Raw genomic sequence first — 16,168 nt, 5'->3', positions numbered from 1 at the left:
GAGCTGTCTGCACTGCTGTGACGTTGGGTTCAAATCAGTTCGTGCTGATCCTTTGCTGTGCCCTCTCGGGTTAGGTTGCCATGAGGCTACTGCAGACAGCATGCTGCCTACGACTGCACTGCCTTCACTTTTAGTGTGCTGCCTCAGGTCTCTGTCTTATCTAGAGTGACCGGCAAGAAGCTGGAAGAACACAACAAGCCAGGTGGCATCAGGAGGTGGAGAGGTCAACGTTTCAGGAGTAACCCTTCTTCAGGGCTGGGGGTGAGCGTAGGGGGAATTGAAAGTGAGTCTCAGCCAAATATTTTTTAAAAACTATTTCACAAATGTTCTTTATAAAAGGAAATCTGCCATTCTTATCCAGTCTGGCTGACCTAGAACTCCAGATCCACAGCAATGTGGTTAACTCTCAACTGCCCTCCAAAATGCTCAAAGAAATTAGTGATGGACAACAAATACTGGCCTTGCCAATGACACCCACATCATGAAAGGAAAGAAACAAAAAATGTCAAGGGACAGCAGCATATCACATACCAAAGAGATCACCACCTGAGCTTGGCATCCCAGCTAGCACACTGAATACATCTTCTATCATTAATTCAAAAACTCATTCTACGATCGCTGTTACTGCTATTTATATTGAAAAAGAGAGCCAGACCCTTCTTATTTTAAGCCAAGCACAACTCTTCGTTGTAATTCAGGAACTATGTAATAATGCATAGGTGTCAAATGGGCAGGTCTGCAACAATTTGTCAGGATCTCTGGTTCAATTCTGTGGGACCCCATTTGCCATTTCAATTGGACCTCCACAAATGGGTGGCCATGAATATCATGAGCACCAGGTGAAGGATTTAAAGGCCCAAGAGAGGGTTGGACGTAGGTGGACAGGGCAGTCAGGCTAACAGCAGGAGCCATATGCTCCGATGAATGACTCATAGCACCAGAGCACAAGGGGCACTAAAATGGCCAAGGAAGAGGCCCATGGTCAGGGTGTCATTGCTCACATCCTACGGAGGGAGTTGGAAGAGATGACCTAATGGCTGAGTGCGAACATTAAACAGAATGCATTCTGTGACGAGTCAACTGTTGAGAGCTACTAGACTCATGCCTACCCTGTCAAAATTATAACCTGCTTCTTTGTCTGTTTCTTCAATGCCATGTGTGTGTCTGTATTTCTCATGGAGCCAGTGTGCGTAATCACTGTGGGGACAATCTGGATTGTTCATCCGAGGGCTTCCCTTACTTCTGTTCAACATCTCCTGCCCCCGCCTCACTTCCCTTCCAAGATGGCCCAGGATTAGTGAATGTGCTCCCCCCCCACCAAACTTCTGTGTGTTGCAATACATCAATGCAATAAAAAGCCATGTCACAAAGGGAAAGTGGAATTACAGCAACCGCAAAACGATCATGGCGACGAACCTACAGGAGTGTGGGGAGGGAAAGAAACATAAAAACAATATAAATTATGGCCAACAAGACACCACAGTCTCAAGTATGGCACCGCACTAACTGATCCACTCACTATGTTGTGGGATATCAAATCGGCAAAATGCAGCTCTGGCATCAGCAGCACAAATAGCAGGCAATAGGCAAGTTATCAGCACATTGTAAAGCCAAGACTCCGGGGATGCAATGGTTTAAGTCAAGGTCACTTTGGTCAGCTTTGTCATGGCAAGGCTCAAAAGGCCCCAGGTACTACTCACACCTTGTAAATGCACTGACATGGCATTGTCCCATTCAAATGATCTGTCAAACTGAAGCAGAAGGAGCTTTAACAAATAACTCAGAGAAATGATGAAACCTTTCCACACGAATGCACATACAAAAACCTTGGAATGCAGTCCAATTTGTCTTCAGGTTTGACAGATTTTAGATAAACACAGACCACACATATAATCATACACATACAAAAATATACATTCAAATTAGTTTTAAAGAAACAATGCCACATTCAGTGAGCCAACGTGGTTTTTTTTGTCATTGAAGTTTTTGTTCAATTGCAAGTGCAGATTGTTGGAGAGTAGCGAGACAGTTATCCTGCTGTCATCTTGTTAACAGCAAGTAATTCATTAATATCACCTGCACTCTAAGTTCAAATTTAAGCTGGTATCATTGCTTTTGGTAAAAATGGAATCCACAACAAACAGTGATCGGAATGGAGATAACGGCTTCTGTGTTGTGTTCAAGGTCGTCAATTTGGTTGTTTGTACTCCATCTGCTACAACCTGACCTGCACCCTTTCTTCCACCATCCATTGTCCAACAAACCCATCCTCCCAATACACAACCTTGATGCGGTGCACGGACCAGCACTATTGGTTTCAGAAATCCAAAAATAGAGTTAGCAACCCTTCAGGATTAGTCTGGAGACTCCTACGTAATATTACCTGGTAGAAAAATCACCGCAGAGCTCAAAACAACTGCGCTTTTCAAAATAAAATGTTTACATGGAATACTTTTGTTCATAAAATGTTTAGAGTTAAGAAAAGGAAGCTGCTTAACTGACTGGCTTTCCGATTGGTTTGTGAAGACATCCATGTGTGTCTGTTGGGATGGATATTTTGGGAAACCAATGGTAGAAGTGGGACAGTTTGAGGTGGTAGATCATGTCGTAGTGATGAAGCTTCCTGGAATGCATTTAACCAGAGTTGGCAACTTTCAAACAAAGTCACTAGCCCCATTCCTGATCACTATCCAATGACTGTTGCTAGACGGCTGAAGTGCAGCCAGCATTCAAATAAAAGCAAAATACTCCAGATGCTGGAGATCTGGAAAACAGATGCTGCTGGAGAAACTCAGCAGGTCTGTGGAGAGAGTTAATGTTTCAAGTCCAGCATGACTCTTACTCAGAGTTTCTCCAACACTTTGTTTTATTGTGGTCAACACTGCCTGTGATAATCGCTCTTGCGCCCAAACAGCCTGTTGACAATCGTGGGCATGTTCACATGTGAAAAATGGCAGGGGTCTTGAAAGATTTTCAATTATTTTTGAATTGTCCCCTCCTTTCAGAAGGTTGGAAAGGAATCTATGCCTACAAAAACTGTGAACATCAAACTACCTGATGTATATACTGAAGAAAAGATCAATCTAAATAAAGACTGTGGAATTAATTTATTCAGCACTACGCTTTCATGTTTGAGAGACAGCAGCATTTTGTTTATTCTCTGTAGTTTCACACTTAGCATGTACATTTTACTTTGCTGCAACAAAGGCCAGAACACTGAAAAGAAAGCTAGATTTAAATTTGGAACACAGTTACCGACAGAATTGCCCCTGACAGAGAATTATGAACATACCCCCACTGAATATACATCTGCTGCATAAATGCCCACATGTGTTCCAGATGTTCAGCTCAAATCTCTCTCTCTCATGCCAATCAGGAACAATAAAACCAGGGCCAGGATAGGATTGGTGGAAGATAGTAAATGAAAGAGAAACCTGGATTTAACTTTGAAAAGCACATGGAGTTGGGGGCTGTGACTGAGACTAACGTCTTGCAGAGGTTGAGGGCGTTTAATAAAAAATTGCAATTTTTGTGGATAGTGTGCAAATAGTTGGACTTTTTTAGAAAACACATTTCTAATTTTCATGCTCAAGTTTAAGAACGATTCTTTATTTTTCCCCCCTTCTGTTTAAGTCCACCTCTTACCGCCATCAAGATACCAAATCCCAGGTCAGATGCACCAGAGACAGAGTAAAGCTAATGTGGTCCTAAACATTACTACCCAGCATCTCCTACTGCACTAGTGTTCTTTATGAAGTAAAATGCCAATTACATAGAATGTTATACTGTGGAGCTGGATAGGAATGGCCCAAAGACATTACACACTGGCTCCTTATAGCTTATACAGATTATCATTTTGTCAGCCTGGGCTGGACGCAAACCCAAGTGCCAATGGTGCAAGGCTAAAGTATAACAGACTACAGCAGCGAAATCTGGCCTATTCCCATTACACACCTCAACCTAGCTAATAGTGCCACCAATAGGAAAGCCAATGAACATTCCTCAGTGTACAGACCTTGGGTTGGGGAAGGTTAAGTACTCATTGCATCCCTGTGTGTCTGTTAGAAGCCAAGCAATACATACCGTAGGATAGATTGCCTGGCAGAGCGAGAGAGGCTGTTGCTGAAAGCCAGGGGCAGGACATTGCTCTGGTGCAGATCTTCTATAGACCTGCCCCAGGGTTTCGACTTGTCGAGGGCACCATCATCACCATTCTCCACAAGGTCAAAGTCAAACCTAGGTCACAATGGGATAAAAATGTCTTTTGATCACCCCCGTCCACACTGATTGACATGTAGCCCCTTTAAGTACAGAATCGCCATGTGCCTATTTCTGTTTCATATCATTAACAGGAATAAAAAAGGGTATACTACCCTTTAAATGGCAGTCTCTGAATGTTTAAATGAGGATTAAGGAGCTTTGCACTGATTGTTTTCCTACAAGATTTGAACATTTCTTTAAACTTCAGGAATTTTCCACAGTCACCTTAATCACACTGTTCCAATAAGAACAAATCGAACTGGTGAGAATAGATGTGACAAAACATACTTTATACCACTTCTCACCTGCAATATCAGCCCCGTGCAAGATTAAGAGCACTACAAGTGCTTGTTCTGGTAAGATTCAGTTCAAAGAAGGTGGCATTTCTGCTCAGTGTGGATCAATCTCCCTACCTGTTTGCGCAGAGACTGGTTCTTTCCAGAGCCCGATGGTCATTACCTAGACACAAAAAAAAACCCAAATGCAAAAGAGGAGGGAGGTCCATTGTGGAAAAGCTCAAAAAATGTGGAAAGCTGATGGGTCGATGCCAGTCAGATGCTCGAGACTACTTCAGATGTATTTCACACTCAAAGCCAGGATTATGGAAAGCTTTGGAAAATAGGGGAAGGAGCCTGTGAAGGTGAAATGAAGCATAATATGCAGAATGCCAAAGTGTAGAGCTGTAAAACCTGTTAGAAAGGCATTGCCAAGGTCTAGAAAGCCCCTGAGAAAGGAGCACAGGAAAATTCACAAAACAGAAGTTTATAACTGAAGTGTTGATGCTTTTTGCCACTGTGGGATGCTGAGGTGCACACCACAAAGTCTGGGGACAGCCACATGTACAAGTTAACTGCCCAGTTCCATTAATCCCCAGATCTCTCCAGCTGCTGGTTTAGACAGATCTTGGCATTCTGATTTAAGACTCATACACAGATAAAGCAACAGTGTTAAGCATAGCATTCTCCTAACCGCCAAGGTCACATGCAGAACATCCAAGTCAATATGAAATGTAAACTCTAAAGGAAACGAGTTGCCAGGTTTTGTGGGTGACTTGAACACCACTTGATCTATGGGACTGTCCTGCACTGGACAGAATTAAATAATGACATTGGACCCAGCTGGTCATTACTTCAGAACATATGAAGCTGAAGGAGGCCACTCAGCCTCTCAAGCCTGCTCTGTCAACCAATAAGATCATGGCTGATCTGATCTCAATCTCAACTCTGCATTCCTGTTGTCCCTCTGGTCACCTATAGGTCAAAGATCTGCTTAAGTAATCTTTGAATAAACTCAATTTCCCAACCTCCTTTCCTCTCCAAGGTGGAGGACTCCAAAGATTTACAATCCCTGAATCTCCTCATATCCACCATAAGTGAGCAATCCCTTATTCTGAACTTGTGGCCCCTTGTTCCATGCTCCCCCATGAGGGGAAACAACCTCTCATCATCAGGTGCTACCAAGGTTTCATAAGATCACCTCGGACTCTTCTAAACGGCAATGCCGTAGACTCAGCCTGCTCAAACCTTTCTTATAAGACAATCCCCAGTGAACACTCCCTGAGCTGCCTCCAATGCAAGTACATCTGTCCTAAAGTAAGATAACCAAAACTGTGCACAGTGCTCCCGATGTGGTCTCACCAACATCTTAGAGTTGGAGCAACACCTCCCTACTTTCATACTCCATCTCACTTGTAATAAAGGTCAACAGTCCATTAAGTCAAATTCAACTACAAAAAAAACACAAAAATCTTGCTTAAAAACTAAATTGAAAAACTTGATTAATAAACTGGTGGAGTAATGTGGCACCATCTGTGGAAAATCTCTTAGATGAAGGAAGACTAATCTGCAAACAGAAACCTTTGTTCATCCAAATCTCAGATGGCAATTGCTGGAATATAATCCAGGACCTGCTGAGTGTTATTTACCAATGAGATGAAATGCAACAGGCAAACGATCCTGGGGATCAACTTAATCAGAATCGGTGATTCTTGCGCGGCATGCTGCTTACCAACATACAACCAAGAAGGAGGACTAAGCCATTCAGCCCTTTAAGTCGGCTCTGTCATTCAATAAGATTGCGGCTAATCTGATTTTGGCCTCGAACCTACATTGCCATTTACCCCTGATAACCTTTCACCCCCTTCCTTACCAAGAATCTGGCTATTCAGAAGCTGGCTTCCATCGCCTTTTGAGGAAGAGAGAGTTCAAAAGACTCAAGAAAAAAATTCACCTCATACGTTTTAAATGGGCAAGGACCTCTTACTTTTAAACAGTGAGCCCTAATCCTAGATTCTTGCACAAGAAGAAACATCCTCTCCACGGCCACCCTATCAATTCCCGTCAGGATCTTATTTGTTTAAAACAAGTCACCTTGCTTATCCCATTCGACTGGAAGCACCATGCTGACAGAAGCCCTCAGTTCAAGATGGCGGGAAGGATTTATATTGGGGGTCAGAATCAATCTCTGCAAATTACTGGAATTTAAATCCAAGAATGTGAAGACAAGTTACAACTTCCATGCTAAAGGGCCACCCAAGATTGAAGTATATTCCCACACAATTCACTTACCACAAGCGTATTCAAGGGAGCTTAACTGTTCAGGCAGTTTTAATGCATCCAGTCCTAACATCTGCTGTAACTGAACTTCTGTTGTTGAAAGGTTTCAAGGAGAGCAGAGATTAGAAATGAAAAAGCAGAGAATAAAGCCTTAAATGGAACTTTTTTTTTGAGAAACACAAAGGTAGAAGAATGGAGATGGAAAAGTATAACACCAGGCAACCCTTCCTCCAGCTACTTACATAACTCCGCACTGCGCAAAGGAGAGATAGTCCACCAGCACATTGAGACCCTGGTTTTCATCGTTTAAAAACTCCCGCACCCACCTAGAAGAGAATAAAGCATATTTACTGAAGATGTCATTGCGCATATTAATTGTTCTCTTTCCTTAATCTGCCACTGCTGTACCTGTCAGGATTAAAAACAGATTGCAGTCAGTGCACAGTAATTATCAATAACCCACCAGTGTTGGAAAGAAGAGTCTATGTACACCACCAGTGTTCACAGTGTGGCCGGAGGTCAATTCACGTTTCACTCCTTTATCACTGGCCCTGCTGTCTTCAACCATATTTCAGATGCCTCTGGCCTAGAGAATTGTGAGTTCAAGTCCCACTCCAGAGACGAACACTAAACAAAACCCAACAAGCCAATGCAGTACTGAGGAAATGCTGCACTGCTGATTGAACAGTTAATCCAAGGCCCATTTCTGCCCTGCCAAATGAGCAGAAAAGATGCTTCTGTACTGTTTTAAAGAAGAGCTGGGGAGTGCTCCTCTGTGGCGAAAGTGAAGACTGCAGTTGCCGGAGATTAGAGTCGAGAGTGTGGTGCTGGAAAAGCACAGCAAGTCAGGCAGCATTCGAGGAGCAGGAGAATCAACGTTTCGGGCAAAAGCCCTTCATCAGGAAAGAGGCCTTGAGCCGAGGAGGTGGTGAGATAAATGGGAGGTGGTTGGGGCTGAGGGAAAGGTAGCTGAGAGTGCAATAGGTAGATGCAGGTGGGGATAATGGCAATAGGTCGGCGAGGAGGGTGGAGTGGATAGGTGGGAAGGAAGATTGACAGTGGGACAGGTCATGAGGGTGGTGCTGAGTAGGAAGGTTGGAACTTGGATAAAGGTGGGGGGAGGAGAAATGAGGAAACTGGTGCCATGGGGTTGGAGGGTCCCAAAGCGGAAGATGAGGCGTTCTTCCTCCAGGCGTCAGGTGGCTAGGGAGTGGTGATGGAGGCGGCCCAGGACCTGCATGTCCTCTGAGGAGTGGGAGGGGGAGCTAAAGTGTTTGGCCACGGGGTGGTACGGTTGGTTAGTGCGGGTTGCACTCTCAGGTACCTTCCTACCAGCACCCACCACAATTTATCTCACCACCCCCTTGGCTCACAGTCTCATTCCTAATCAAGGGCTTTTGCCCAAAACATCGATCCTCCTGCTCCTCGGATGTCACCAGCACCACTCTAGAGTTCTTCTCCATGTCCTGGTCATCATTTTGCTAATCAACATCGCAAAAATAAGAGATTTGGTCATTATCACATTGTTGTTTTGGGAGTTTGCTGTGGTTCATACAGTGCAACAGTGACTGCACTTCACAAAATACTTCACTGGCTGTAAAGCACACTGAGACATGAACAGTGCAAAATATATACAGTAGCGCCTCGACTTATGAACTTAATCCATTCCGGGACCCGGTTCGCGAACCGAAAAGTTCGCGAACTGAATCAATTTTTTCCCATTGTTCGGAAAGCGTAAGAATGCTTGGATGGTTGTTCACAGCGCACGCGCCAAAGACGAACTGAATGAGATCACGCAGGGCCCGAGAGCTTTTGCGTTCAACAAGCGCGTAGCAAAGCAGAACAATGAAACCACATGGTCGCACATGGGCTTTTTGCGTTTGTACCTTGAATTTCGTACGTACGTTGAAGCAAAATTTTACGTACAATCCTGTTCGTAAACCGATTTGTATGTGAACGGATCGTTCGTATGTCGAGGCGCTACTGTACCAGTATTTGTGAGTTGCAAGCCAGGATTTCCTCCCTCTTCACTTCCCTCCTACACCCCACCATCTCATCCTCATGCAACTCTGTCACCCTCTCTTTCTTCTCCATCTAAATCTTTCTTTTTCTCTCTCTCTCTCTTTCCCCACTCCCAGTGTGTAAATGTCTCCCCCTCCCTCTCCCTGCCTTGTGAGAGTTAACAGAGAGGGAGAGTTGAGGCCATGGAGGGATTTGAAGACAGGGATAAAAGTTTTAAAAGTGAACATTTCAAAACCTTAACTTTCCCATTTTAAAAACCCAGGCTGCAGGCGGATGAGAGATTCGGGCTGCATTTGAACCTTAGATTAGGAGCTTCTCCAGTACATCCTGCCTCTTTGAACAATCAACCAGCCGATTAATTTCCATCATGTGGAAGTGGCAATACATTGCAATTTGTAGGAAATGGGTCATTTCCTCCCCATCATCATCTCACGCCATTATGAAGTGAAGTTCAGGAGTGATCCTTCACGTTTGTGCTGGCCACGTACCCAGTGCAGTGTATGGTCATTCGATTCTGGCATACCGTGCTGAGTGTGGCCATTTCCCAAAATAGCAGTCGCTGGAATGAGCAGGAAATGGAGGCCCAGCATCAGATCGGATGTATGCTGCAGGCAAATCTTTTTCTACCTCATGTGCGGAATTGAAGTGACATGAGGTCACAGACATTGTTGTGGCTCCATTTTTATTTGTGTGTTTAAAATGGAACTTATTTCTGAAGGTAAATTATCTCCTCGCTTTGTTGGTCAACACCGTCACCTTCATCTGCTCCCGTTAGCTTTTGTTTTCAAATCCTGCCAGATGCAAGGCTCCTCCATCTTAATGCTTGCTCTTTTTGATGAAGCAATACTTTTTAAACAAAAAGGAGAAAATCAAAATGATTCACCACGAAATCAAATGCTGTTGGGACTGCCAGTCAGGGAATGAGAATTTATTGCTGTACGCTAGTAGTACAGGAGTTGTGCCCCTATCTCTGGCCCAGAAGATCTGGGTTGAAGTCCTAACTGGCCTGGAGGGGAGTCATAAATGTCCAAACAAATCGATCAAAAATGACTACAAGAATCCTTTTCCACCTGAGAGAGAAAGGTAGCCTGCACACATGCAACAAAGTGTTGTGAAGTTACCCGTGTAGGAGACTAACTGGCTCCTGCCTCTTCCTTTGCCGGATGCATGTTTACCAGATTAAACACCCATAGTCAAAAAAGAAAATCACAATACTTCGCTGTGGTTCAACAAATAACCAACAAGACATGCCTATTCAGCTTGACAATGCACCCATACCCCCTCTGCAGGGGTCCCTTCAGCGAAATCACGTCATCTGTGTGAAACCCTGAACAAGCTGAAAAGACGACAGACTTTCTGATGGACAACAAAAGTTACAAGATGGGAAGTGCGCAAGATAAGACCATCTCCTCTGCACCTCTGAGCACCAGTCGAAATGTGCTTATGCACCCGATGACCTTACTGTTACTACAACTCGCTGAAGGCTGGTTGGTCCCTTGTCAGTCTCCCACTGAAGAGGGTGTAGCTTAAGGCAAAGAAAAGGGGCCAGGAAACAGAGGCAGCTCAACAAGATAGGCCCAACTGCAAATGGAATTAACAGACAGGTATTCAGAAACTCACATCCCAGGTCAACAAATGCCACATTTATGGTTATTTGGGCAACTAGTCTCCTGCAGTACAGCATCACCGCATGCTGTTTACACTCACCACAAAGCTTTCAACAGAGCTTCCCAGGGAAGCAGGAACTGCACAGCTGCCATTCTCCAAACATGCTGCCAACTGAGCTCCTAAACAGTACCACGTGCAAAGGGACACCAAACCCTGGTGGGACCTCACTTGGAAAAGAGTGCAAAGCTCAACTCTCCAAATTTCAAAGAGAAATGGAGGCACTGGTAAAAAACGCAAAGAAATGACTATGACTTATTGTTACTGTCCAATAGGATCCCTTTCAAAAGGGAAAAATCTCCTCTATACAACTAAATTAAGCTGAATTTACTCCAGTCCCCCATCGTCCACAAACAGGTAGTGACAAGGACAGCCAAAACTACAATCACTTGGACAGGAAGACAAGTGGGATTACACATCTAACCAGACAGGAAGTGTTTGCAATTTTAAATTTCAGCCCTTTTTCAAAAAGTGCAGTTTTTAAGAACTACATGGCGCATAGACTGGGATTGAAGTGAAGCTAATGTTCTGACATTTGAAGATAAATGGGAGGTGCCATTCGGATAATTATGTGCATCCATCAGTGCCTGGTATGTGGGCTGAAAAACCCGACAGTGGGAGTATTGAAGCTTTGGAGAAATGCACAATGCACAACACACTCCTTAGAATTCTTCAAACAAAGGACCTCATCTAAAGTGAGAACCCACCTTTCTCTCTCGGATGCTCAACACACAACTAAATAGCTGATGTTGCCTACACAGCAACAATGACCACACTCCAAAGTAATTCATCATCTGAGAGACACCTCAAGGCACGAGGGAGAGATGCAATACGATAAGTCCATTCTCTTTTTCCGGCAAGCCTGCTGTGCATGACCAGGATTGATATAGAATTTGGCTTAAAACAAAAATTGAGAGCACTTGGTTTCCTAATCCCTCAACTCTGCTGTCAGTACAGTATCCATTTCTATCAGGTGCAGGTGTATGGCTTCCAGCTGATCTTCTGAAAACTCAGGACTTCGAAAGACAGACATTAACAAACTGGTCAAAGCCTCAATGGTCCCCCTAACGACCCAGGAAAGAAAACCACTTTGGGAGGTCAAGTGCAGAATCTGGACCCATACCAAAAGCAAGACCCCTATAGGGCAGGATGCTGGGCTTATTTTTCCAAGGAGTTTTTAAATGCTATATCAATAAACATTGGTAAAATTATAAAAAAATGTATTTGAGATGTATGCAATGAGGCGGGACTTCTGCAACAATCAGTGGGCTGCTTTCAGCAGTTTCCCAGGCAAGACACACGCACTCAACTGTTTCACTCCAAACATCCTGTTAAGTGGGCCATGCAGCAATGCGATGGACTCTGCCATCTGCAAAAGGATTGTTACATGGGACCAGCATTATCACTTGATCTCGTGGATTCAGCAGTCTGCAGGAAGCCATTGTACCACAGATAATGGGAGGCTTTTCCTCCCAGCCATTCGATCCCAGCCTGCTGTGTAATTGAGGCTGCACAATGGTATATCCGAACTATGTTTCCACCATTAATCTACTAACTCCCGTGCCCAACCCGCAACAGATTGTATTCCTTTTCATTCTGACTTGTCTTAACCCTTGAAATGCCCCTTTCTTTTACCAATTTCAAGACGTAATTCTTTTGTCTTTTTAAGTGTGCAGTAGCTAGTTCGAGCTTCAGTTCAACAGTGAGTTTTTTTTAAGCCACTTGCTGACTGAAAGCTCAGAAACAAAACCAATGGCACTAATTTCATGTTACGCTGTTCTGGTAAGTATGGGGCAACTGAGGGGCAGATGGTGGATTCATGGTCATGTCAGTTAACTAGCGATCCCCAAACTAATGCTCTACTAATAAAGGTTGAAATCCGACCACAGCAGCATACTCACCCAATGTAATTGGTTCGGAGGGAGATCTCAAGCTCCCGTAACACTTTGGTTGATTCTTGCACTCGGCGCCTGAATTTCTACAACAAAGAGTGGAGTGAGATTAGAGTAGGGCGTAGATTTGCTCATTTCTCCATTGGGGCATTTAACAAAAGACCACATGAACTGCACAGGAAAAATGGCACAACCCATATCTCTGTGAATGCACAATTATAAACCAGATTGTTTGCAATACACCTGACCCCAAGATTAGGTTCTGATCTATATCCCTACACCATGAAAGTCACCTATTTCCACCTCCATAGCATTGCTTAACTTCTTTCTGCTTCAGCACGTCAGTTGTGGGAAGCCTCATCCATGCCTTTGTTGCCTCCAGATCAACTATTCCACCAGACCCCTATTGCTCTTCCACATTACATCCTATGTCTGCATGGCATCCAAAACTCTGCTGTCTGTGTCTTAACTCGCATCCAGTCCTGTTCACCCATCACTCATGCCTGTTAACCTGCCCTGGCATGGTTAAGCAACAGCTCAGCTTTAAAGTTCTCATCCTGGTTTCCGTCATCATTCCCTGCCTCTACAACATGTTCTCACCCAACAACACTCCAAGATATCTGAACTCAACTAATTGTGTTCTCTGGGCTGCTGCTGATGTGAATCGTTCTGCCATTGACAAGCTGTGCCATAGTTGCCAAGACCCCATGCTGAAGGAATTGCCTCCCGACACCTCCCCACTTTTCTACCTTTCTTTCCTCTAAGATATTCCTTGAAACCTTCCTCCTTGACCAGGCTTCTGATCATCACTCAAAATCTCCATATGTGGCTTGCTGTCCTTTTTTTTTTTAAGAAAATGGCCCTGTGAGTAAAGCCCCTTAGGAACTGTCATTACATTAAAGGCACTATATAAATGCAAGATGTTATCGATTGGAGCTGAGCTTTGATCTACACATCGCCATTTCTAATTCTCCAGGAAGTCACACAACAAACAGCTGGAGAATAGAACTTGGAACAGTACAGCACAGTACAAGCCCTTCAGCCCTCTATGTTGTGCCAGCCTTTTATCCTACTCGAAGATCAAACTAACCTACATACCCTTCATGCGCTTAAATGTCCCGAAATGGATCTGACTCTACTACCACTGCTGGCAGTGCATTCCATGCACCCACCACTCTCTGTGTAAAGGACCTACCTCTGACATCGCCCCTAAACCTTCCTCCAATCACCTTAAAATTATGCCCCATTGTGATAGACATTTCCGCCCTGGGAAAAAGTCTCTGGCGATCTGCTCCATTTCTGCCTCTTGAAATCTTGTACACTACTATCAAGTCATCTCTCCAATGAGTAAATAATTGAGCAATAACATGGCTAACACAGTGACATTACAGTAGATTCTTGAAGATGGACAGCTGAATTCAGGTTGAACATTCTCTAGTAAATTAGGATCCAGGGCTGTCCCTTCAGCCCTGTATCACACCCAGTGAGTGATCTACATCAAGTGACGTGGATTAAACAGGCAGAATGGTCAATGATAACAGGGATGATAACCATGCAATAGGTATACAAGTAGTTCAGGAACCCAATTCTGATAATGCACAAACATTTCCTTCAACAGCCCCTTCTAAACTCACAGCCAACCTCATCTTGAAGGACAAGGGCAGCAGATAGATGGGAACACCACCCCTGCAAGCTCCCCTCTAAGAAACTCACCATCCTGACTTGGAAATATATCGCCGTTCCTTCACTGTTACTAGATCAAAATCCTGGAATTCCCTCCCTAAGGGCATTGTGGGTCTACCTACAGCACATGGACTGCAGTAATTCAAGAAGGCAGCTCACTCCCAAGGGGCAACTAGGGACAGGGCAATAAATGTGGGCCCAGCCAGCAAAGCCCACATCCCATGAATGAATAAATGAAAAAGGATAAAGGATAATGCTGCCCTACCCAAACATGTCGGTGTGAAAATAAATCACATACCCACACTCTTACACAACATATGGATGATAAAAAGGAACCCGCACCTTAAAACAAGAAACCAATTTTGCCCCCCATTTCCTCTACACCTTTCTGTCTATTCTCTAATGATTGGTTTCTCTAGTTACTGCCCATGCTGAAACAAAGAGTTGTGGATGATTTTGATATTTACAAAACAGAGACAAACCATTTGGTCCAACCGGTTGGTCATCAGTCACAATCTGAGGATATAAAATAGACTATTTAAGAGTGAGAAGGAGAAATTTCTTCAACCAGAGAGTGAAGCCTGGGGTGAGCCTGTGAAATTCTCTGCCACAGAAAGCAGTCTTTCAAGAAGGAGTTAGATACAATTCATAGGGCTAAAGGGATCAAAGGGTATAGGGAGAAAGCAGGAACAGGGACGGTGTTCGACGATCAGCCATAATCATACTGAATGACAGAGATGGCTCAAAGGGCTGAATGGTCTACTCCTGTCCCTTTTATTCCCCCCACTTTGTTTCTCTGTTTATACATGACATAAGCTGCCTCCACCCCACTGGCATATCGTTCTATTCCTTTCTCTTGACAAGATTCATTGAACAAGAGTGAGTTTGTCATCATTTGACAGAGGTTCGCTGTATAACAAGTCGTTTCTGCAGGACTGTGCAACCAGAATCCCTTTTACCTTCCTGGTGACTCCGGGATCCAAGTAGCTCTTCAGCTTTTGAATATAGGTATGTGGAGGATTCTTCACCTGAAAGCGCTCCTGATAATAAAAGAGAGAAACCAAGCAAATAGTCAGACAGGTAACTTAGTCTCAAAGACAAAAGCGAGAGAGCGCGAGAAAAGAAACGAGAGAGAGAGAGAGAGAGCGAGAGCGAGAGCGAGAGCGAGAGAGCGCGAGAGCGAGAGAGCGCGAAAAAACGAGAACGAGAGAGAACGAGAGCGAGAGAGCGCGAGAACGAGAGAAATAACACGAACGAGAGAAAGAGCACGAACGAGAGAGAGAGAGAGCGCGAACGAGAGAGAACGAGAGCGAGAGCACGAACGAGAGAGAACGAAAATGAGAGAGAGAGAGAGAGGGAGAGAAAACGAGAACGAGAGAGAGAAAACGAGAGAAAGAGAGAGAGAGAACAAGAACGAGAAAAAACACGAACGAGAGAGAACGAGAGAGAGAACACGAACGAGAGAACGAGAGAGAGAGAGAACGAGAGAGAGAGAACGAGAGAGAGAGAACGAGAGAGAGAACGAGAACGGGAGAGAGAACGAGAGAGAAAACGAGAACGAGAGAGAGAGAACGAGAGAGAACGTGAGAAAGAGAGAGAGAACGAGAACGAGAAAAAACACGAACGAGAGAGAACGAGAGAGAGAGAACACGAACGAGAAAAAACACGAACGAGAGAAGGAGAGAGAGAACACGAACGAGAGAGAGAGAGAACGAGAGAGAGAGAGAGAGAACGAGAGAGAGAGAGAGAGAACGAGAGAGAGAGAGAGAACGAGAGAGAGACAGAACATAAGAGAGAGGGACTGAACACGAGAGAGAGAAAGAGAGAACACGAGAGAGAACACGAGAGAGAACGAGAGAGAGAACGAGAGAGAGAACGAGAGAGAGAACGAGAGAGAGAACGAGAGAGAGAACGAGAGAGAACGAGAACGAGAGAGAACGAGAACGAGAGAGAAAGAGAAAGAGAACGAGAACGAACGAGAAAACGAACGAGAACGAACGAGAGCGAGAGAACGAACGAGAGAGTGAGAGAACGAACGAGAGAGAGGGAGAGGACGAACGAGAGAGCGAGAGCGCGAGAGAGAGAGCGCGA

General features: G+C 44.4%; 1 protein-coding gene across 5 annotated transcripts in view; it reads right to left on the bottom strand.

Annotated features, from left to right (window-relative positions):
• Window positions 1-16,168, bottom strand: part of LOC122543283 (formin-like protein 3) — a 174,794-nt gene that overhangs the window by 62,054 nt on the left and 96,572 nt on the right. For 4 of the 5 annotated variants that reach the window (XR_015755755.1, XM_087985579.1, XM_087985580.1 and 1 more), the window contains exons 3-6: window positions 15,037-15,117; window positions 12,404-12,480; window positions 7,058-7,141; window positions 4,084-4,236 (exon numbers count right to left, since the gene is read on the bottom strand). Coding sequence is in view for 4 of the 5 variants with exons in the window: in XM_087985579.1 (XP_087841705.1) it covers window positions 4,084-4,236; window positions 7,058-7,141; window positions 12,404-12,480; window positions 15,037-15,117 (395 nt within the window). In the remaining variant the exon portion in view is untranslated. The remainder of the gene's footprint in view (window positions 1-4,083; window positions 4,237-7,057; window positions 7,142-12,403; window positions 12,481-15,036; window positions 15,118-16,168) is intronic. The other variant, XM_087985582.1, reaches the window with a different exon arrangement.

Source organism: Chiloscyllium plagiosum, unplaced genomic scaffold (assembly GCF_037043375.1).
Source record: "Chiloscyllium plagiosum isolate Xiang-an unplaced genomic scaffold, Cpla_swu_hap1 HiC_scaffold_53X, whole genome shotgun sequence".
Classification (NCBI taxonomy): domain Eukaryota; kingdom Metazoa; phylum Chordata; class Chondrichthyes; order Orectolobiformes; family Hemiscylliidae; genus Chiloscyllium; species Chiloscyllium plagiosum.
The sequence above is the reverse complement of the archived record's forward strand: the minus strand, read 5'-3'. Positions and strand labels throughout refer to the sequence as shown.